Source organism: Mobula hypostoma, chromosome 12 (assembly GCF_963921235.1).
Source record: "Mobula hypostoma chromosome 12, sMobHyp1.1, whole genome shotgun sequence".
Taxonomy (NCBI): Eukaryota; Metazoa; Chordata; class Chondrichthyes; order Myliobatiformes; family Myliobatidae; genus Mobula; species Mobula hypostoma.
In genome coordinates this window covers 63,333,245-63,356,278 of record NC_086108.1, presented here as the reverse complement: position 1 = coordinate 63,356,278, position 23,034 = coordinate 63,333,245, and the positions used below count along the sequence as shown (strand labels likewise).

The window sequence follows — 23,034 nt, the reverse complement described above, 5'->3', positions numbered from 1 at the left end:
AAGGGCGCCCATTCAGAACAGAAATGCGAAGAAATTTTTTTAGTCAGAGGGTGGTGAATCTATAGAATTTGTTGCCATGGGCAGCAGAGGAGGCCAAGTCATTGGGTGTATTTAAGGCAGAGATTGATAGGTATCTGAGTAGCCAGGGCATCAAAGGTTATGGTGAGAAGGCAGGGGAGTGGCACTAAATAGGAGAAAATGGATCAGCTCATGATAAAATGGCGGAGCAGACTCGATGGGCCGAATGGCCTACTTCTGCTCCTTTATCTTATGGTCTTAATATTAGGGTAATTAAAATCTCCCATCAGACAACCCTGTTATTATTGCACCGTTCCAGAGTCTGTCTCCCTATCTGCTCCTCGATGACCCTGTTACTACTGGATGATCTATTAAAATAAACACCCAGTAGTGTTATTGACCCCTTCCTGTTTCTAACTTCCACCCACAAGAGATGCAGTGGACAATCCCTGCATGACCTACTCATTTTCTGCAGCCGTGACACTGTCTCTGATCAGCAGTGCCATGCCCCCACATCTTTTGCCTCCCTCCCTGTCCTTTCTGAACCATCTGAAGCCTGACACTCTAAGTAGCCAATTCCGCCCCTGAGCCAGCCAAGTCTCTGTAATGGGCACAACATCATAGCTCCAAGTTCTGACGCACGCTCTAAGCTCATCCGCTTTGTTCATGATGCTCCTTGCATTAAAATAGACACATCTCAAACCATCAGTCTGAGCGCAACCTTTCTCTATCGCCTACCTATCCTCCCTTTCATACTGTCTACAAATTTTCTCGATTTATGAGCCAGCTGCCCCTTCCTCCGTCTCTTCAGTTCGGTTCCCACGTATCCTGGACATGTTTAGCATAACATAAACATGTAGCAAAGTGCCACAACTCATATCTGGGTTTCAATTCACAGTCCTCCTGGCATAAGACCTGAAGCACAAACAGCCAGAATTATTTTAATCCACTATTAAAAAAGAAACTGACTCCACAAAGTTAATTTTATGATTATCTGGTGTATGTTCTATGTAATCTTAGCTCCCACAACTGAAGTTGAAGACAACAGTCCCATCAGATAAATAACTCTTTTTGAAAGTTGTATTCTTCACAAAACCTTAACAAGCTCTATTTTCAATGCCAAATACTAAAGTTACATGGAGTTGAGATTTTGGATGGGTTTATTGGAACTATTTAATGCAGCACTATTTAATGATGGGCTAGTTGGTCTGGAATGTTTTAATTATAAACAACAAAAAAAGTGTATTTTTCCCAACATCAGGCAGGAAGTGAGAGGAAAAAGTAGAGAAATTACGTTCAACTTGGAAAAAGTAACATGGAAATAAAAAATAAAATGTCTCCAGCACCAATAAGATCTACTATTTACTATGAAAAAATCAGTTATCAGTAAAATAAATTACTGAAATTATTTTCCATATATCATCTCAGATCCATTCACTCTGGCATTTTTTAAAATGTATATTTACCATCAGGCAACTCTCAGACTAAAGTGAAAAAGAAGCAATGGGGAACATCAATGTAAAAAAATGCAGAAGAACTGGCAAGTCAGAATCCACAAGTAATCTTGAAACGTGCACTCACATTACGAGCTTTCTCGAGGTACATTTTGTACCTTTCCTCCATTGCCCGCATATCTTCATCTTTTTTAGTTAACCCACGTTGCAATTCCTCAATACTTTGAGCTAGAATGATAAGATTTGCAATTTAAACTTGTTTAATTGCAATAAAATTTAATTGCATTTGAGGGTAAATGATACAAGTCTGATTTTTGTTACATTAAATTGTTAAAGGGTCATTATATTTTCATGTTTTATGAAAAAAATTATACAAGCATCATGCGATAGGAAGTTGAACAGCAACCGAAATTCTAAAAATTGTTTTATAAATTCCTATTGAATACTACATGTAGAGGATTTGAATAGTTTTTTAAAGACCAAGCATGGGTCACAATGCTTCAGAGCACTAATTTACTTTTAAGTAGTAGGAACATATCTCTCAGTGAATATGAATTTAAATGTATTTATTTCATGTAATTCTGATAAAGCACCTTAATAGAAGAGAGAACTTTATATAGCAACTTACACAACTTCATGGCATCCCAACATATTTCTTCCTTTCTTCCTGTCATTAATGTTTCTTTTCATTGTTTACCTTTATCACAAATGATTTACTAATTTTCTGTTTGCTGCTTATTCATTTTAAAGACTACATTCTTAACTTGGCAATTTATTTGAAAGATCATTTTCTTAACATGTTCATGTGTTATAATGCCTTAAGAATTCGATAGCTATGTGGTGGAAATATGCATCACAGCCTGATATAGGAACACTAATGTCTTTGAATGGAAAATCCTATAAAAGGCAGTGGATTTGGCCTGGTACCTCCTGGGTAAAAGCCTCCCAACCATTGAGCACATGTATGTGAAACATTGTCGTAGAAAAACAGCATCCATCATCAAAGATCCTCACCACACAGGTCATGTTCTTTTCTCACTGCTGCCATCAGGCAGGAGGTACAGATGCCTCAGGACTTGCACTACCAAGTTCAAGGAGAGTTTCTACCCCTCAACCATTGGGCTCTTGAACAACAGAGGACAGCTACAGTCATTTAAGGACTCCTAAATTGTTATTTTGCGCTCATTATTTATTGTTATTTATTTATTTATATCTGTATTAGAAGTTTGATTAGTTTACAGTTCCTGATGCTTACACTTTATAGATCTTGTTTATAGTTACTTTTCTATAGATTTACTAAGTATGCCTGCAGAAAAAGAAATAACATCTCAGGGTTATATGTGGTGACATCTATGTATTTTGTTAATAAATTTTACTTTGAACTTTGTGTTTTTGTTCTATTCTGCACCTTCTTTTCCAGATCTCATACAAAACACTTCCCAATCCTAGCGAAAGATCAAAGACATACCTGCTTTTCTTTTTGCACAATTGTTATCAATCCTTATTTTGTTCCATTACTCCTATAGTTTGCTTACTCTTGTTAACATTATGACAATTTATTTGGAAGATTAGATCTCCCTAATTTTTTTTAAGGCGTCCATTAGTCTCGTGAGACCATGGATTTGCGCCTTGGAAGGTGTCCAGGGCGCAGGGCTGGACAAGGTTGTATGGAAGACCGGCTGCAATTCGCCCCTCTACACGCCACCGATGTTGTCCAAGGGAAGGGCATTAGGACCTATACAGCTTGGCACCGGTGTGATCGCAGAGCAATGTGTGGTTAAGTGCCTTGCTCAAGGACACAACATGTTGCCTCAGCCAAGCTCGAACTAGCGACCTTCAGATCACTAGATGAACGCCTTAACCACTTGGCCACGCGCCAACACATCTCTCTAATATAGTGATGTTTATACTTACATCTCTGCTGTATTTCATGCTGTAATTCTTCAATAAGCTCATTCTTTTTCTGTAGCTCATCTTGAGCTTCATGAAACTTCTCTCTATAAAACAAAATATTGAACAATTTAAACTATGAAAAAGTCTTGCTTGGAACTTAGCTATTTACTCCACAATTTTTTCAGTTTAAATCGCCATTGATCTGCATCACGCATGCCAATTTCATTTTCAGTACTGTTTGCAGCAAGTTGTGAAAAAAACATCAAACCTATTGACTTTATCAGTAGCTGCAAGGTACAACAAACTAAACTGAAAGCAGGTGAAAAGTTACAAATGTTTTGATCCTTTTAGACCATAAGACATAGGAGCAGAATTAGGTCATTCAGCCCATCGAGTCTGCTCTACCATTCCATCATGGTTGACCCCAGATCCCACTCAACTCCATACAATTGCCTTCTCGCCGTATCCTTTGATGACCTGACTGATCAGGAAACGATTAACTTTTGCCTTAAACATATGTACAAGCTTTGCCTCCACGGCAGGCTGTGGCAGAGCACTCCACAGATTCTCTGGCTAAACCAATTCCTCCTTACTTCTGTTCTAAAGAGTCATCCCTCAATTTTGAGGCTGTGCCCTCTAGTTCTGGATACCCCCACCATAGGAAACATTCTCTCCACATTCACCCTAACTGGTCCTTTCAACATTCAGTAGGTTTCAATGAGATCCCGCAGCATTCTTCTAAATTCCAGTGAGTACAGGCCCAAAGCTGCCAAACGCTCCTCATATGTTAACTCTTTCACTCCAGGAATCATCCTTGTGAACCTCCCCTGGACTCTCTCCAATGACAACACGTCCTTTCTGAGACATGGGGCATAAAAATGTTCCAAGTGTGGCCTGACTAGTGCCTTATAAAGGCTCAACATTATCTCCTTGCTTTTATATTCTATTCTTCTTGCTTTTATTTTCTATTCCCCAGTTGCCTTCTTTACCACAAACTCAACCTGTACATTAACCTTCTGGGAGTCTTGCACAAAGACTCCTAAGATCCTTCGCACCTCTAATGTTTGAACCTTCTTCCCATTTAGATAATAGTCCACATTGTTGCTCCTTTGACCAAAGTGTATTATCATACATTTCCCAACACTGTATTCCATCTGCCACTTGTTTGCCCATTTTTCCAATTAGTCTCAGTCCTAGTGCAATGACATTGCTTCCTCAGCACTACCTACCCCTGCACCTATCTTTGTATCATCCGCAAACTTTGCCACAAAGCCTTCAATTCCATTATCCAAATCATTGCCAAACGATGTGAAAAGCTGCAATCCCAACACAGACCCCTGAGGAACACCACTGGTCACTGGCAGACAACGAGAAAAGGCCCCAGTTATTCCCACTTGCTGCCTGCATCCGGTCAGCCATTCTGCTATCCATGCCAGTACCTTTCCTGTAATGCCACAGGATTTTATCTTGTTAAGCAGTCTCATGTGTGACACCTTATCAAACGCCTTCTGAGAAGCCAACTAAATAACATCTACTGCCTCCCCATGTCCACCCTATTTGTTAATATCTGATCAATCATAACCTTGAACGTAAAATCCACAGCCCTCTGTCATACTGAACGACAGAGATGCACAGTCTCCTAATCTGTGTCCTAAAAAACCAATGTTTTATCTTGATATTATGTCCTTTAGTTTCTAAGGGCAATGGAACCGGGTGAGAAAAACATTGCTTGCTCAATATAATCTCACTGACAAAAGGTGTTAATGGATAAAAATCACACAGAGTCCACATAAAACAATTTGTGTTTTATTCAATGCCTCAACATTAAGAACCCATATGAAAGATATATTAAACTCCAACTTTTCATCCAGTACCTCCGATATATTTAAACAAATTTCAAACTCTTCTTCATTCTGTGAAACAAATCCATTCTACTAGCTTTAGAAACTATTTCTAAATGTTGGGTGAATTGATGGCTAGTTTGCTTGACACATGATCAATTCTGTCCAGCTGGACAACAAACAACTTTTAAAGTCAAAGGCTTGAACAAATGTGAATGCAGAGCAATTAAATATTTATCAGCAGGCTATGAGACTTACTCATTTCCACATAAAGCAGAAAGCAATTGAGATCAGCCTAGTTTGAGCTTTCCCTGACCATGGAAGTTACATAGGAATGACAAATGCAGAGAACATGACTTCTTTAGTTGTGCTTTTTGCTTATGGGTGCATATGTGCAAGAAGTAATATTGTAGTGATTGGATTATGACAAGGCAAAAAAAATTGAAACTACAGACATCTGGTGACCTTATGATCTACGTTTCAGGAGCCAACTTTAGAACACTTTTCAAGAGGGTGAACCCTTCCAAGATGTCATGCTCTGGTGGTATACCTGGTAGGGCTTTGAGAACCTGTGCCAACCAACTGGCGACAGTTTTCAAAGACAACTTTAATCTCTCAATGCTTCAAAAGGGCAACAATCATACCAGTGCCCAAGAAGGAACAGGGTGAGCTGCTTCAACAACTATCACCCAGTGGCACTCACATCTACTTTGATGAAGGGCTTTGAGAGATTGGTCATTGCTATAATCAATTCCTTCCTAAGCAAGGACCTAGACCCTCTGCAATTCTCCCATTGCCACAATAGGTTTGCCCCAGATACAATCTCACTGGCTCTCCACTCAGCTGTGGGTCACCTGGGCAATAGCAATATCTACATCAGGCCACTATTGATTGGATAAAGCTCAGCGTTTAACACAATCATACCCTCTGCTCTAATCAACAATATCTAAAACCTGGACCTCTGTACCACCCAACCCAACTACATCCTTGACTTATGCAATCTGTGCAGATCGGAAAGAACATCTCCTCGCTGACAATCAACACTGGCACACCTCAAGGATGTGTGGTTAGTCCACTGCTCGACTTTCTACACGCACAATTGTGTGGCTAGGCACAGCTCAAATACCATCTATAAATTTGCTGCTGACACTATTATTGTTGGCAGAATTTCTGATGCTGATGAGGAGACATACAGGAGCAAGATTGATCAGCTGGCTAAGTGGTGTCACAGCAATACGTCAGTAAGACCAAGGAATTGACTGTGGACTTCAGGATTGGGAAGTCAAGGGAACATACACCAATCCTCATTGAAGGATAAGAAGTGGAAAGGGCGAACAGTTTCAAGTTTCTGGCTGTCAACATCTCTTCAGGATTTATCCTGGGCCCAACATATTGATGCAATTACAAAGGAAACAGACAGTGGCTATATTTCATTAGGAGTTTCAGGAGAATTGGCATGTTAGCAAAGACACGTGTAAATTTCTCTAGATGTACCATGGAGAGCATTCTAACTGGTATGAAGAGGCCACTGCACAGGACTGGAAAAAGCTGCAGAACGTTGTAAGCTCAGTCAGTCTCACCATGGGTGCTAGCCTCCTCAGCATCCAAGACACCTTCAAATGGCAATGCTTCAAAAAGGCGGCATCCATCATTACGGACTCCCTTGATTACCTGACTGGCAGGCCACAGTACGTGTGCTTGCAACACTGTGTGTCCGACAGCGTGATCAGCAGCACTGGGGCTCCACAAGGGACTGTCTTGTCTCCCTTTCTCTTCACCATTTACATCTCGGACTTCAACTACTGCACAAGGTCTTGTCATCTTCAGAAGTTTTCGGATGACTCTGCCATAGTTGGATGCATCAGCAAGGGAGATGATGCTGAGTACAGGGCTATGGTAGGAAACTTTGTCACATGGTGTGAGCAGAATTATCTGCAGCTTAATGTGAAAAAGACTAAGGAGCTGGTGATAGACCTGAGGAGAGCTAAGGCATTGGTGACCCCTGTTTCCATCCAGGGGGTCAGTGTGGACATGATGGAGGTTTACAAACACCTGGGGATAAGAACTGACAATAAACTGGACTGGTCAAAGAACACTGAGGCTGTCTACAAGAAGGGTCAGAGCCGTCTCTATTTCCTGAGGAGACTAAGGTCCTTTAACATTTGTCGGACGATGCTGAGGATGTTCTACGAGTCTGTGGTGGCCAGTGTGATCATGTTTGCTGTTGTGTGCTGGGGCAGCAGGCTGAGGGTGGCAGACACCAACAGAATCAACAACCTCATTTGTAAGGCCAGTGATGTTGTGGGGATGGAACTGGACTCTCTCACGGTGGTGTCTGAAAAGAGGATGCTGTCCAAGTTGCCTGCCATCTTGGACAATGTCTCCCATCCACTACATAATGTACTGGTTGGGCACAGGAGTACATTCAGCCAGAGACTCATTCCACCGAGATGCAGCACTGAGCGTCATAGGGAGTCATTCCTGCCTGTGGCCATCAAACTTTACAACTCCTCCCTTGGAGGGTCAGACACCCTGAGCCAATAGGCTGGTCATGGACTTATTTCCTGGCATAATTTACATATTTACATATTACTATTTAACTATTTATGGTTTTATTACTCTTTAATTATTTATGGTGCAACTGTAACAAAAACAAATTGCCCCCAGGATCAATAATGACTAAGACATGTGCTCATCTTATTACTACCATCAAGGAGGTGCTACAGGAACCTGAACATACACAGTCAGTGCTTCTTTCCCTCCACCATCGGAATTCCAAATGGATGGAGAACATATGACACGATTTTCTTTTTCCTCTCTCTTTGCACTATTTATTTAATTTAAATAATTTTTTCTCACCCCTTAAGGGTGGTGTGTACGTGTACTTTCCCTTCAATCTCAGGTCCTCTTCCTAGGGCTGGGAGCTTGAGGATTCAGTGCAGTATCCTCGCTGTTCCAGAGGCCTGACAGGACAAGCCACTGCGCGGGATGTACCATTGCCAGATCAGAGGTGGCTGACGTAAGAAAGTCCTACCAATGGCTGGAAATGGCAGGGCTGAGGGACAGCACTGAGGCTCTGCTCATGGCTGCACAAGAACAGGTGCTGAGCACCAGAGACAAAGAAGCAGGGCTCGATCACACCAGATAAGAACCAACATGCAGATTGTGCAGGGAATCCAGTGAAACTATCCAACACATAGTAGCGAGATGCAGGCAGGGACAGCATACAGGTACACCGAACGGCAAACCAAGTTGCAGGAATTGTGTGCGGGAACATCTGCGCTGAGTATGGATTGGGCACTCTCAAGTCCGAACGGGAAATATCCGAGAAAGTAGTGGAGAATTGCAGAGCTAAGATCCTGTGGGACTTCCATATACAGACTGATCAGCAGTACTGGCAAACCAACCAGACATAATATTAGATAAGGAACAGAAGAAACGTGTGAGTGTGTGTGTGTGTGTGTGTGTGTGTGTGTGTATATATATCTATATATATATATATATATATATATACACACACACACATACACACACACATTAATACATACATACATTTATTGTAATGTACAGTTTTTATTATGTATTGCAATGTACTGCTGCCGCGAAACTACAAATTTCACATCATATTTCGATGATATTAAACCGGATTCCAATACTGTAATTGAATCTGCCCTGATGCAGGATTTTGACTTGAAATATCATTTGTACCTCTGCCTCCACGGATGATGCCTAACTCACTGAGTTCTTACAGCAGTTTGTTTTTTGTAAGCATCTGCAGTATATAATGTCTCCTTTATAATTAAATCTACATACTTTTAGACACAGTGATAGTTTGGGAACTACTAAATAGACAATAACATTTTAAAAAGTTTACTTACAGATGTGCATCCAATTTCTTTAGTTCACTACACTGTAAAACAAGACAATGCAAGTACTTTTACATGATACTCCCTGACTTTGGAGTGTGTAATTCAAATACATTTAATCAAATCTATGCTAATGAACACAAATATGTGCTAATGAACAAGTCAACATTGATTTTATAGCGATACAAATCAGATTAAGATGAAATAATTATGTTTACAGTCATCCTACAGACTGCAGTCATTCATAAAGCAGTTATCACAAGAAGCTACAAATGCAGAAACATGTCATGATTAATACATTAGTGAAAATGTACCAACTTCAGATGTAATTATAACTAAACTATTGACTTTTCCTATACCTCTTTCTTAAGGTCAATGGCAAATGATAGGAAAACATAGGCTGCTGAAGGACATCAAGATTGCGTACTTGCAATATGAAAATAATTAAATTCCCCAGAGAGTTGATTTTAATTCAAATACCTTCCTCATGTTTTAGAATTTCCAAGATATATTTTATGAACATTTCAATATACACTCATCAATACATACTGCTGTCAACCATATAAAATGCACACTGCTGCAAAATGAATCCTGCGACAATGTGCATTTGATGTACGTTTGTAATTCTACTCATTTCTGTGTTATATAAAAGTAGTGCAGGTCTACTTCCTTCATCATAAATCGACTAATAGATGTCAATAAACATGGAAGACAAATCAGGTCTGGCAACTAACAGACATCACCAGTGGTCACACAAGGGTAGAAGTCCGTATCTGGAAACTCTAGCTGGTGATTGTAACTATGTTGCCTAAAGTTTGCCTACCACAAGTGAAGGAAAGAAAACAGGCACTTACAAATTTTGAGCGAATTATAGAGAGCCACAACAGGTGTGTCGTATGTGACAAATCTATATGAGGTTTCTCCTCATTGTATACAAGTTATATGAAAAGGGCACAATACCTACTGTCTGCATGTGCTCTCGAATACTGCCTTGTCGGAAGACAATCTCTCATATAAAATGGTTGGTTAACAATACTAAAGCCCAGGAAATAAATGAGACAATGACAAAATGGACAAATAATTTACTTAATAAAAAGATATATGGCTGTATTTACAATGACACAAGGGTTGGTGCTGGTGTGGAATGTTTAGCAGGCTTGTTGTAGGTTAAAATGGAACATCGATAGGAAGCAGAACTGGGCTGAGAGGAGTCAGATGAAGTTCAGTCCAATAAAAGTGTGAAGTGATTCACTTTGGAAGGTTGAACTTCAAGACACAATAGAGTTTAAATGACTAGCATGGGCCTAAGTGTCTATACTACGCTGTATGATTCTAGTTCTGTGTTTTGAATGTGGGTTGGTACAGAGCAGTGATAGTGTGATGGCCACTATTGCTCTGATATAGATTAATGATTTGTATATGAACACGCAGAATAAAATATCTGTGAAGTCTGATGATTCTGCAAGCAGTGAGGACAACAAAAGGAGATAGCAGGAGATCAAAGGTAAGTGGATAGAATTGCATCATCAGCCTATTTGGCTCTAAAAGACTTGGTTCCATTATCTAAATAATTAATATAGATTGTAAAAAGTTGAGACTTCCTCTGGCACCCAATTTGTTATTACCATTCTAAAGATTCACAATAGTCAGCATCCAACATCACATATTGTTGGTACGTTATGCGCTGTGTAATATGACATGGGCGATCATGGTTTTTCCATGTTTATGATTGTTCTTGGCAAATTTTTCTCCTTATCTGCCCATAACCTCTCTCTGGTGTTCCTCATCTTTCCCTTTATTCCATAGTCTTCTATCCTCTCCTATCAGATTCCCTCTTTTCTAGCCCTTTATCTCTTTCACCAATCAACTTTCCCACTCTTTACTCCCCACCATCTTGCCCTGACTTCTCCTCTTTCTTTGCAGTCCTGATGAAGGGTCTTGGCCCAAAACGTCGAGTGCTTGCTCTTTTCCATAGACACTGCTTGACCTGCTGAGTTCCTCTAGCATTTTGTGTGTGTTGCTTGGATTTCCAGCATCTGCAAATTTTTTCATGTTTGTTTTTCTACAGAAGTCATTTGCCATTACTTTCTTCTGGGTAGTGGCTTTAGAAAACAGGTGACAGAACCATTATCAGTACTCTTCAGAGATTGACTGCCTGGCATCAGTGGTAGCATGACCAGCACTTGCGATATGCAACAGCTGCTCATTCGCCTGTCCACCACCTGTTCCCACGGCTTCATGTGACCCTGATCAGAGGGACTAAGCAGGGCTAACTTCCTCATGGGTGACCTGCAGGCTAGTGGAGGGAAGGAATGCCTCCCACCTCCTTTGGTAGAGACACATCTCCACCCAACATCACACATCGATTCAACACTTGCTCTGTCATAAATTCTGAAAAATGTTCTCCAACAAGGTAAGTCCAATAAACTATATTTTCTATTTTAAACGTAATTTAATCTTAATTTACTTTCACTCACTCACATCTTCGGGCTTAGTGCCTTGCTCCTGCAAGTATCGCTGGAGATCTTCCACTTGATGTTGCAGTTCCTGCACACGCTGATTTTTAAGTCTGCATATGTTTGAAGAAAAACAAACAGAAAATTGCTTGTTTAAACAAATTATTACTTTGGACCTTCCTGCTGTTTAGATTCCTTACTTAAAGTTATCTGTTCTCAGTTCATATTCCCTGCATTCATTCTTATTTATTTTTGGGTGTTTTGGTTCCCAACATAGCCTTATTTGGAAACATATTTCCAAGTTAGCTCTTAGACCATAAGACCATAAGACAAAGGAGCAGAAGTCGGCCATTCGGCCCATCAAGTTTGCTCCGCCATTTTATCATGAGCTGATCCATTCTCCCATTTAGTCCCACTCCCCTGCCTTCTCACCATAACCTTTGATGCCCTGGCTACTCAGATACCTATCAATCTCTGCCTTAAATACACCCAATGACTTGGCCTCCACTGCCATCCATGGCAACAAATTCCACAGATTCACCACCGTCTGGCTAAAAAAATTTCTTCGCATCTCTATTCTGAATGGGCGCCCTTCAATCCTTAAGTCATGCCCTCTCGTACTAGACTCCCCCACCATGGGAAACAACTTTTCCACATCCATTCTGTCCATGCCTTTCAACATTCGAAATGTTTCTCTGAGGTCCCCCCTCATTCTTCTAAACTCCAAGGAGTACAGTCCAAGAACAGACTGAACCCTTTCCAAAGTCAGCACATCCTTTCTTAAATAAGGAGCCCAAAACTACACACAGTACTCCAAGTGAGGTCTTAACAGTGCCTTATAAAGCCTCAACATCACATCCATGCTCCAATACTCTATTCCTCTAGAAATGAATGCCAAAATTGCATTCGCCTTCTTCACCACCGACTCAACCTGGAGGTTAACCTTAAGGGTATCCTACACGAGGACTCCCAAGTCCCGTTGCATCTCAGAACTTTGAATTCTCTCCCCATTTAAATAATAGTCTTCCGATTTATTTCTTCTACCAAAATACACGACCATACAATTTTCAACATTGTATTTCATTTTGCCACTTCTTTGCCCATTCTCCCATTCTATCCAAGTCTCACTGCAGACTCCGTTTCCTCAGTACTACCGGCCCCTCCACCTATCTTTGTATCATCAGCAAACTTAGCCACAAAGCCATCTACTCCATAATCCAAATCGTTGATGTACAACATAAAAAGAAGCGACCCCAACACAGACCCTGTGGAACACCACTGGTAACCGGCAGTCAACCAGAATGGGATCCCTTTATTCCCATTCTCTGTTTCCTGCCAATCACCCAATGCTCTATCCACGTATGTAACTTTTCCTAAATTCCATGGGCTCTTATCTTGTTTATGTGCGGCACCTTGTCAAAGGCCTTCTGAAAATCCAAATACACAACATCTACTGCATCTCCCTTGTCTAGTCTACTTGTAATTTCGTCAAAAAATTGCAATAGGTTTGTCAGGCAGGATTTTCCTTTAAGGAAACCATGCTGAGCTCTGCCTATCTTGTCATATGCCTCCAGGTACTCCGTAACCTCATCCTTGACAATCGACTCCAACAACTGGCCAACCACTGATGTCAAGCTAACAGGTCTATAATTTCCTTTTTGCTTCCTTGACCCCTTCTTAAATAGCGGAGTGACATTTGCAATCTTCCAGTCCTCCGGAACCATGCCAGAATCTACTGACTTTTGAAAGATCATTGCTAATACCTCTGCAATCTCCACAGCTACCTCCTTCAGAACACGAGGGTGCATTTCATCTGGTCTGGGAGATTTATCTACCCTTAGACTATTCAGCTTCCTGTGCACTTTCTCTGTTGTGATTGTGACTATGCACACTTCTTTTCCCTGACACCCTTGCGTGTCTGGTATACTGCTGATGTCTTCCTCAGTGAAGACTGATGCAAAGTACTCGTTTAGTTCCTCCGCCATCTCCTTATTTCCCATTATAATTTCTCCAGCATCATTTTCTATCAGCCCTTTATCTGCTCTCACCTGTCTTTTACTCTTTATATACTTGAAAAAGCTTTTAGTATCCTCTTTGATATTAGCTGCTAGCTTCCTTTCATAGTTAATCTTTTCTCTCTTAATGACCTTCTTAGTTTCCTTTTGTAAGCTTTTAAAAACTTCCCAATCCTCTGTCTTCCCACTAATTTTTGCTTCCTTGTATGCCCTCTCCTTTGCTTTTACTTTGGCTTTGACTTCTCCTGTCAGCCACGGTTGCATCCTTTTTCCATTCGAAAATTCCTTCTTTTTTGGAATATATCTGTCTTGTACCTTCTTCACTTCTCGCATAAACTCCAGCCACTGCTGCTTTGCCGTCCTTCCTGCTAGTGTCCCTTTCTAGTCAAGTTTGGCCAGTTCCTCTCTCATGCCACTGTAATTTCCTTTATTCCACTGAAATACCGACAGATCGGATTTCGGCTTCTCTTTCTCAAATTTCACAGTAAACTCAATCATGTTTTGATCACTGCCTCCTAAGGGTTCCTTCACCGCAATCTCTCTAATCATCTCTGGATCTTTACGCAATACCCAATCCAGTACAGCCGATCCCCTAGTGGGCTCAGCAACAATCTGTTCTAAAAAGCCATCTCGTAGACATTCTACAAATTCTCTCTCTTGAGATTCAGTGCCTACATGAGCCTACACTTCTACTTTCACAATCAAGTCTAAAAACATAATAGGCTCTGAGACTGTTCCAGATAGGTCCAATGTGAACTTGAAGAACAATACCTCAACCCCTGTCTTGGCATGTTGCAACCTTCAGGACTCTGTATCAGAATGAGGCAGTTCTGCTGTAAGGTTTTAAGGTCATCCAATAGCACTTACATCCACTGTGATGAAGTTCTTTAAAAGGCTAATGATGATACATATTAACTGCCTAAGAAGTGAAATGGATTGACTCTAATTTGTCAACCATCACAACAGATTAACAGTAGATGTTATTTCATTGATTCTTCACTCAACTCTGAAACACCTGGACAGCCAAGATGCATATATCCAGATGCTCTTCATTGACTAAAGTTCAGCATTCAATACTATCATCCATCAAAAGTTCAAGACCTTAGCCTCAATACCTCCTTATGCAACTGGATCCTAGGTTTCTTCATTTGCAGGCCAGTCAGTTTGAGTTATCAACAACAACTCCTCCAGAGTTTCCATCAGCAGAAGTGCACCACAAGGCTGTGTGCTTATCCCCCTGCTCACGTTATAATTATGACTGTGAAGCTAAGTACAGCTCGAATGTCATATTTAAATTTGCTGACGATACCACTGCTGTTGGCCAAATCAAAGATGGTAATGAATCAGCATATAGGAAATAAGTTGAAAATCAGCCTGAGTGGTGCCACAACAACAACCTCTCACTCAATGTCAGCAAGACGAAGAAAATGACAATTGACTTCAGGAGGAGGAAACTACAGGTCCATGAACCAGTCCTCAGTGGCCACTGGGAGATCCTATTTTCTCTGACGGACAGAGCGCAGGTGTTCAGCAAAACGATCTCCCAGTCTGCGTCGGGTCTCGGCAATATATAGAAGGCCACATCGGGAGCACCGGAGACAGTATATCACCCCAGCCGACTCACAGGTGAAGTGTCGCCTCACCTGGAAGGACTGTCACACATTTTAATTCCACATCCCATTCCCATTCTTACATGTCTATCCATGGCCTCCTCTACTGTAAAGATGAAGCCACACTCAGGTTGGAGGAACAACACCTTATATTCCGTCTGGGTAGCCTGCAACCTGATGGCATGAACATTGACTTCTCTAACTTCTGCTAATGCCTCACCTCCCCCTCGTACCCCATCCGTTATTTAGAAACATAGAAACATAGAAAATAGGTGCAGGAGTAGGCCATTCAGCCCTTCGAGCCTGCACCGCCATTTATTATGATCATGGCTGATCATCCAGCTCAGAACCCTGCCCCAGCCTTCCCTCCATACCCTCTGATCCCCCTAGCCACAAGGGCCATATCTAACTCCCTCTTAAATATAGCCAATGAACTGGCCTCAACTGTTTCCTGTGGCAGAGAATTCCACAGATTCACCACTCTCTGTGTGAAGAAGTTTTTCCTAATCTCAGTCCTAAAAGGCTTCCCCTCTATCCTCAAACTGTGACCCCTCGTTCTGGACTTCCCCAACATCGGGAACAATCTTCCTGCATCTAGCCTGTCCAATCCCTTTAGGATTTTATACGTTTCAATCAGATCCCCCCTCAATCTTCTAAATTCCAACGAGTACAAGCCTAGTTCATCCAGTCTTTCTTCATATGAAAGTCCTGCCATCCCAGGAATCAATCTGGTGAACCTTCTTTGTACTCCCTCTATGGCAAGGATGTCTTTCCTCAGATTAGGGGACCAAAACCGCACACAATACTCCAGGTGTGGTCTCACCAAGGCCTTGTACAACTGCAGTAGTACCTCCCTGCTCCTGTACTCGGATCCTCTTGCTATAAATGCCAGCATACCATTCGCCTTTTTCACCGCCTGCTGTACCTGCATGCCCACTTTCAATGACTGGTGTATAATGACACCCAGGTCTCGTTGCACCTCCCCTTTTCCTAATCGGCCACCATTCAGATAATAATCTGTTTTCCTATTTTTGCCACCAAAGTGGATAACTTCACATATATCCACATTAAATTGCATCTGCCATGAATTTGCCCATTCACCCAACCTATCCAAGTCACCCTGCATCCTCTTAGCACTCTCCTCACAGCTAACACTGCCGCCCAGCTTCGTGTCATCCGCAAACTTGGAGATGCTGCATTTAATTCCCTCATATACACATATATACACACATTCCCTTATATACACACATTCTTTCTCTCACTCTCCTTTTTCTCCCTCTGTCCCTCTGACTATACCCCTTGCCCATCCTCTGTGTTTCCCCCCCTCCCCCTTTTCCTTCTCCCTGGGCCTCCTGTCCCATGATCCTCTCGTATCCCTTTTGCCAATCACCTGTCCAGCTCTTGGCTCCATCCCTCCCCCTCCTGTCTTCTCCTATCATTTTGTATCTCCCCCTCCCCCTTCCATTTTTAAATCTCTTACTAGCTCTTTCTTCAGTTAGTCCTGACGAAGGGTCTCGGCCTGAAACGTCGACTGCACCTCTTCCTAGAGATGCTGCCTGGCCTGCTGCATTCACCAGCAACTCAGGGTTGTATGTGGTGACATGATAATTAACGTTACTTTGAATTTTGAAAAATGAAGCTTGTACATCAAAAACTGTAACTTAAGTCTCATCATAAAAAGCAAAAGGATAATTGAACTGGAGATTCATTTGATAATCAGAGCATCACCTAAGAAACATGGATGAAGAAAGTAGCAGTTGTCTGGCAAGCCAGATCATATTCAAAACACAGCCCAACCTATTTTCTGTCTCCAGTTCGTTCTTTGTCCGATTTGCTTCGTCTAACAATTTCTGAAGTATCGAAATCCGCTCATTCTCTGATCCCTCCTGTTGCAGTTGTAACATCTTGTTCTCATGTTGCAGTCGAATGAACTTCTCTCTAAGTGTCCAGAGAAAATTGAATTATTATTGCTCAGTCAAGTGCTCTCAACACAACATGCACTTGTTAGACTAAAACATTCAGCTTATACTCAATTTACAAATGCTCAGTTTATGAATTTGTACTCTAACACCTTTGATTTCTTTTGTGTATTCAACTTATGAAACAATTTTCACCATAGTAAACAGCACTTCTCTCTCTGTGCACAGGAACACACTCCACTAACATTTCCACAAAGCATTTTGCCAACATTTTTTAACTTACAAAAATTATTTGTTAACTTCTTAATCCTCAGAATAATCTTAAATATTTAGAAACATAGAAAACCTACAGCACAATACAGGCCCTTCGGCCCACAAAGTTGTTTCTCAATAAGCCTTGCATGGGGTACTTTATCAAATGTCTTGCTGAAATCCATATGCACTACATCTACTGCTTTGAACATTTGAAACTTTTAAAAATAATTTAAAGATGTATAACAGTAAAATAGCAGTAAATAATTGAATACATGTTAAACCATAACTTTGATGCCAAAAGTCTGCCGGAAAGCCATTAGGGCATTGCAGAGGTGGGGAATCAGGCTCTGTCATCGTGACCTAAACATGGCTCACAGGTTGCTCCACCAGATATACAGATCAATCAATTTTAATGTATTGCAAAAGGTGAGTGCGACTGCAAGAATGGCTGTTGTCAAGATAGGAAAAGCATCATCAGCCCATCAAGTACAAGAATTATTCTTATTCTGCTGGCTGAGAAGTGGTTTATAATAGAATCATTGCTCAGTTTGTTTTTAAAACAATGAATACCACAACTACAACAAAAATGTGCACTTGGAGCTTTGTAAATAAATTTATTTGGATATTTCCATATTAGTTTTTTTTTGCTTTAAATCTTTATTTTAAGCACAGGAAACTATGCGGACTATCCTGAGAACCTACAGAAATTATTGAAAGAGTTAAACTGAATCTCCAGAGAAAGAGTATATAATCAAATATATGTTAAACCGAGAGAACACATGGGAATTTAGGTGCAAAGAGAATAATACCCAACTTTCCTGAAGTTAACACTGGGGCCTCTGGAGACAGATAAGTGCGTAACAATCAGGAGAGGGGGAAGGGCAAGAGTCAGAGAATAGAGAGTACCCCTGTGGCTGTCCCCCTTAACAGTAAGTACTCCTGTTTGAGTGCTGTTGGGGGGATGGCCTACCTGGGGGAAGCAACAGCGGCCGCGCCTCTGGCACAGAGTCTGGCCCTGTGGCTCAGAAGGGTAGGGAAAGGAAGAGGAGGGCAGTTGTGATAGGGGACTCTATAGTTAGGGGGTCAGACAGGCGATTCTGTTGACGCAAGAAAGAAACACGGATGGTAGTTTGCCTCTCAGGTGCAGGGTCCAGGATGTTTCATATCGCATCCGTGATATCCTGCAGTGGGAGGGAGAACAGCCAGAGGTCGTGGTACATATTGGTACCAACGGCATAGGTAGGAAAAGGGAGGAGGTTCTGAAATAGACTACAGGGAGTTAGAAAGGAAGTTGAGAAGCAGGACCTCAAAAGGTAGTAATCTCGGGGTTACTGCCTGTGCCACCCAACAATAAGTATAGGAAAAGAGTGAGGTGGAGGATAAATGCGTGGCTGAGGGATTGGAGCAGGGGGCAGGGATTCAGATTTCTGGATCATTGGGACCTCTTTTGGGGCAAGCGTGACCTGAACAAAAAGGACGGTTGCACTTAAATCCGAGGAGAACCAATATCTTGACAGGAAGGTTTGCTAAGGCTATTGGGGAGAGTTTAAACTAAAATTACTGGGTGGTGGGAACCAAACTGAAGAGGCGGAGGAAGGGGTGGTTGGCTCACAAATCGAGAAAGCTTGCAGACAGTGTGAAAGAGAGGATAGGTAGGTGATAGAGAAAGGATATGCTCAGACTGATGGTTTGAGATGTGTCTATTTTAATGCAAGGCGCATCATGAACTAAGTGGATGAGCTGAGAGCATAGATCAGTATTTGGAGTTATGATGTTGTGGCCATTTGAGAGACTTGGATGGCTCAGGGGCAGGAATGGCTCCTTACAGTGCAATAATAACAGGGTTGTTGTGATGGGAGATTTTAATTTCCTCAATATTGATAGGCATCTCCCTGGAGCAAGGAGTTTAGATGGGGTGGAGTTTGTTAGTTGTGTTCAGGAAGGTTTCCTGACACAATATGTAGATAAGCCTCCAAGAGGGGAGACTGTACTTGAAATGGTATTAGGAAATGAACCTGGCCAGGTGTCAGGTCTCTCAGTGGGAGAGCATTTTGGAAACAATGATCACAATTCTATCTCCTTTACCATAGCATTGGAGAGGGATAGGAACAGACAAATAAGGAAAGCATTTAAATTGTGTAAGGGGAAATAATGAAATTTTTAGGCAGAAACTTGGAAGCATAAATTGGGAACAGGTGCTCCTAGGGAAATGAATGGCAGAAATGTGGCAAATGTTCAGGGGATATATGTGTGGCATTCTGCATAGATACGTTCTAATGAGACAGGGAAAGGATGGTAGGGTATAGGAACCATGGTGTACAAAGTCTGTTGAAAATCTAGTCAAGAAGAACAGAAAAGCTTACGAAAGGTTCAAAAAACTAGGTAATGATAGAGATCCAGAAAATTATAAGGCTAGCAGGAAGGAGCTTAAGAATGAAATTAGCAGAGCCAGAAGGGGACATAAGAAGGCCTTGGTGAGCAGGATTAAGTAAAACCCCAAGACAAATGTGTGAAGAGCACACAAATATGTGAAGAGCAAAAGGATAAGACATGAGAGAATAGGACCAATCAAGAGTGACAGTGGAAAAGAGTATATGGAACCGGAGGATATAGCAGAGGTACTTAATGAATACTTTGCTTCAGTATTCACTATGGAAAAGGATCTTGGCGATTGTAGGGATGACTTGTAGTGGACTGAAAAGCTTGAGCATGTAGATATTAAGGAAGAGGACATGCTGGAGCTTTCGGAAAGCATTAAGTTGGATAAGTCACCTGTACCGGATGGGATATACCCCAGGCTACTGTGGAAGGTGAGGGAAGAGATTGCTGAGCCTCTGGCAATGATCTTTGCATCATCAACGGGGATGGGAAAATTTCCGGAGGATTGGAGAGTTGCAGATGTTGCTCCCTTATTTAAGAAAGGGAATAGGGATAGCCCAGGAAATTATAGACCAATAAGTCTTACTTCAGTGGTTGGTATTGGAGTGGCATAATATGATTAGGAATAGTCAGCATGGCTTTGTCAAAGGCAGGTTGTGCCTGACGAACCTGACTGAATTTTTTAAGGATGTGACTAAACACATTGATGAAGGTGAGCAGTAGGTGTAGTGTATATGGATTTCAGCAAGGCATTTGATAAGGTACTCAATGCAAGGCTTATTGAAAAAGTAAGGAGGCATGGGATCCAAGGGGATATTGCTTTATGGATCTAGAATTGGCTTGCCCACAGAAGGCAAAGTGTGGTTGTAGACGAGTCATATCCTGCATGGAGGTTGGTGACCAGTGGTGTGCCCCAGGGATCTGTTCTGGGACCCCTTCTCTTCATGATTTTTATAAATGACCTGGATGAGGAAGTGGAGGGATAGGTTAGTAAATTTGCTGATGACACAAAGGTTGGGGGTGTTGTGGATAGTGTGAAGGGCTGTCAGAGGTTACACTGGGACATTGACAGGATGCAAAACTGGGCTGAGAAGTGGCAGATGGAGTTCAACCCAGATAAGTATGAAGTGGGTTCATTTTGGTAGGTCAAGTCTGATGGCAGAATATAGCATTAATGGCAAGAGTCTTGGCAGTGCGGAGGATCAGAGGGATCTTGGAGTCTGAGTCCATAGGATACACAAAGCTGCTGCGCAAGTTGACTATGTGGTTAAAAAGGCAAAAGGTGCATTAGCTTTCATCAGCTGTGGGATTGAGTTCAAGAGCCGAGAGGTAATATTACAGCTCTACAGGACCCTGGTCAGACCCCACTTGGAGTACTGTGTTCAGTTCTGGTCACATCAATACAGGAAGGATGCGGAAGCTATAGAAAGTATGCAGAGAAGATTTATAAGGATGTTGCCTGGATTGGGGAGCATGCCTTATGAGAATAGGTTGAGTGAGCTTGGCCTTTTCTCCTTGGAGTGATGGAGGATCAGAGGTGACTTGATCAAGACATATAAGATAATGGGAGGCATTGATTGTGTGGATAGTCAGAGGCTTTTCCCAGGGCTGAAATGGCTAACATGAGAAGGCACAATTTTAAGGTGCTTGGAAGTAGGTACAGAGGAGATGTCAGGGGTAAGTTTTTTTTAAAAAATACACAGAGAGTGGTGAGTGTGTGGAATGGGCTGCCAGCGACGGTGGTGGAGGCAGATACAATAGGGTCTTTTAAGAATCTCTGGATAGGTACATGGAGCTTAAAAAAAAAACAGAGGGCGATGGGTAACCCGAGGTAATTTCTAAAGTAAGTATATGTTCAGCACAGCATTGTGGGCCAAAGGGCCTGTATTGTGCTGTAGTTTTTCTATGTTTTCTGTTTCTATGTTTTATCTGCTTTTAAATTGAGAAGCATATTCAAAGTGATTATTTTCTAAGCTTTACTATTAAGATTAAGAGAGATCAATTTTTGAACAAAGCAGAAATGTAATAGCTATACCGGTATTCCACAGGAAGAATTTCAGCTGCAAGATGGTCATGCGAAGCCAACGTGAATTTACCTAGAGATCAGATTCTTAAGATTATTCACCATTTAATGTGGATAATTAAGTTATATTTATATTATGACTCCATTTGCATCTCCTTGATGCATAGTTCCATTTCACATTTAATTATCATGATAAAAGGTTTTTCCAAAAAAATGCTTGTGTAAGCTCTTTTAATGATTATTTTCATAGTTATCAATGCAATTTGAGCTAATCACAGTCTAGTTGTTTATGGAGTTAGGACTAAGCAATAGGTAGATGTCTAAAGTCTAATTTGTAAATAGTTAACATCATTCAATATAAAACTGATGCCATCATAACAACTCAATAAAAGTTGAAAACCTGAGATGTGCAAGAGTTTTAAATAACACATACATTAATTCAGTTGCTGAAAACTACAAAAATTACTGAGCATGGAGTGTGACTGATTAAAGGAATTGACATTTACCTGATTGCAGTAAGTGGTCTTGTTGTAGTTGTGTGCATTTGAGTTCCTCATTGGTTTCTTTAAGAGTATCACGTTCAATAATCAACCGCTGTAGGTTAAAAACACACTCTAATAAATAATAGCCACATAGAAGTGAATGAAAGACATTATTAGATAATTAACAATGAGTAACAGAAATAAGCAATGATTACTATCTCAATATGATTTTAAATTACACAATAAAGCAGATATTATTTATTCTGTGAGCAAACCTGGACTTTATTATTGATGTACTATGACTGAGACTATGATGATGAAACCATAGAAACTACAGCACAGAAACAGGCCCTTTGGCCCTTTTTGGCTGTGCCGAACCATTTTCTGCCTAGTCCCACTGACCTGCACACGGACCATATCCCTCCATACACCTCCCATCCATGTATCTGTCCAATTTATTCTTAAATGTTAAAAAAGAATCCGCATTTACCACCTCGTCTGACAGCTTATTCCATACTCCCACCACTCTCTGTGTGAAGAAGCCCCCCCAATGTTCCCTTTAAACTTTTCCCCCCTCACCCTTAACCCATGTCCTCTGTTTTTTTTCTCCCCTTGCCTCAGTGGAAAAAGCCTGCTTGCATTCACTCACTCTATCTATACCCATCATAATCTTATATACTTCTATCAAATCTCCCCTCATTCTTCTACACTCCAGGGAATAAAGTCCTAACCTATTCAACCTTTCTCTGTAACTGAGTTTCTCAAGTCCCGGCAACATCCTTGTAAACCTTCTCTGCACTCTTTCAACCTTATTTATATCCTT

General features: G+C 41.3%; 1 protein-coding gene across 1 annotated transcript in view; it reads right to left on the bottom strand.

The window, feature by feature from the left end:
• hook1 (hook microtubule-tethering protein 1) overlaps window positions 1-23,034 on the bottom strand; it is a 93,795-nt gene that overhangs the window by 12,590 nt on the left and 58,171 nt on the right. Inside the window, exons 13-19 of the mRNA XM_063064276.1 lie at window positions 22,236-22,323; window positions 21,742-21,802; window positions 16,951-17,091; window positions 11,554-11,641; window positions 9,085-9,116; window positions 3,387-3,469; window positions 1,600-1,700 (exon numbers count right to left, since the gene is read on the bottom strand). Of these exons, the coding sequence (XP_062920346.1) occupies window positions 1,600-1,700; window positions 3,387-3,469; window positions 9,085-9,116; window positions 11,554-11,641; window positions 16,951-17,091; window positions 21,742-21,802; window positions 22,236-22,323 (594 nt within the window). The remainder of the gene's footprint in view (window positions 1-1,599; window positions 1,701-3,386; window positions 3,470-9,084; window positions 9,117-11,553; window positions 11,642-16,950; window positions 17,092-21,741; window positions 21,803-22,235; window positions 22,324-23,034) is intronic.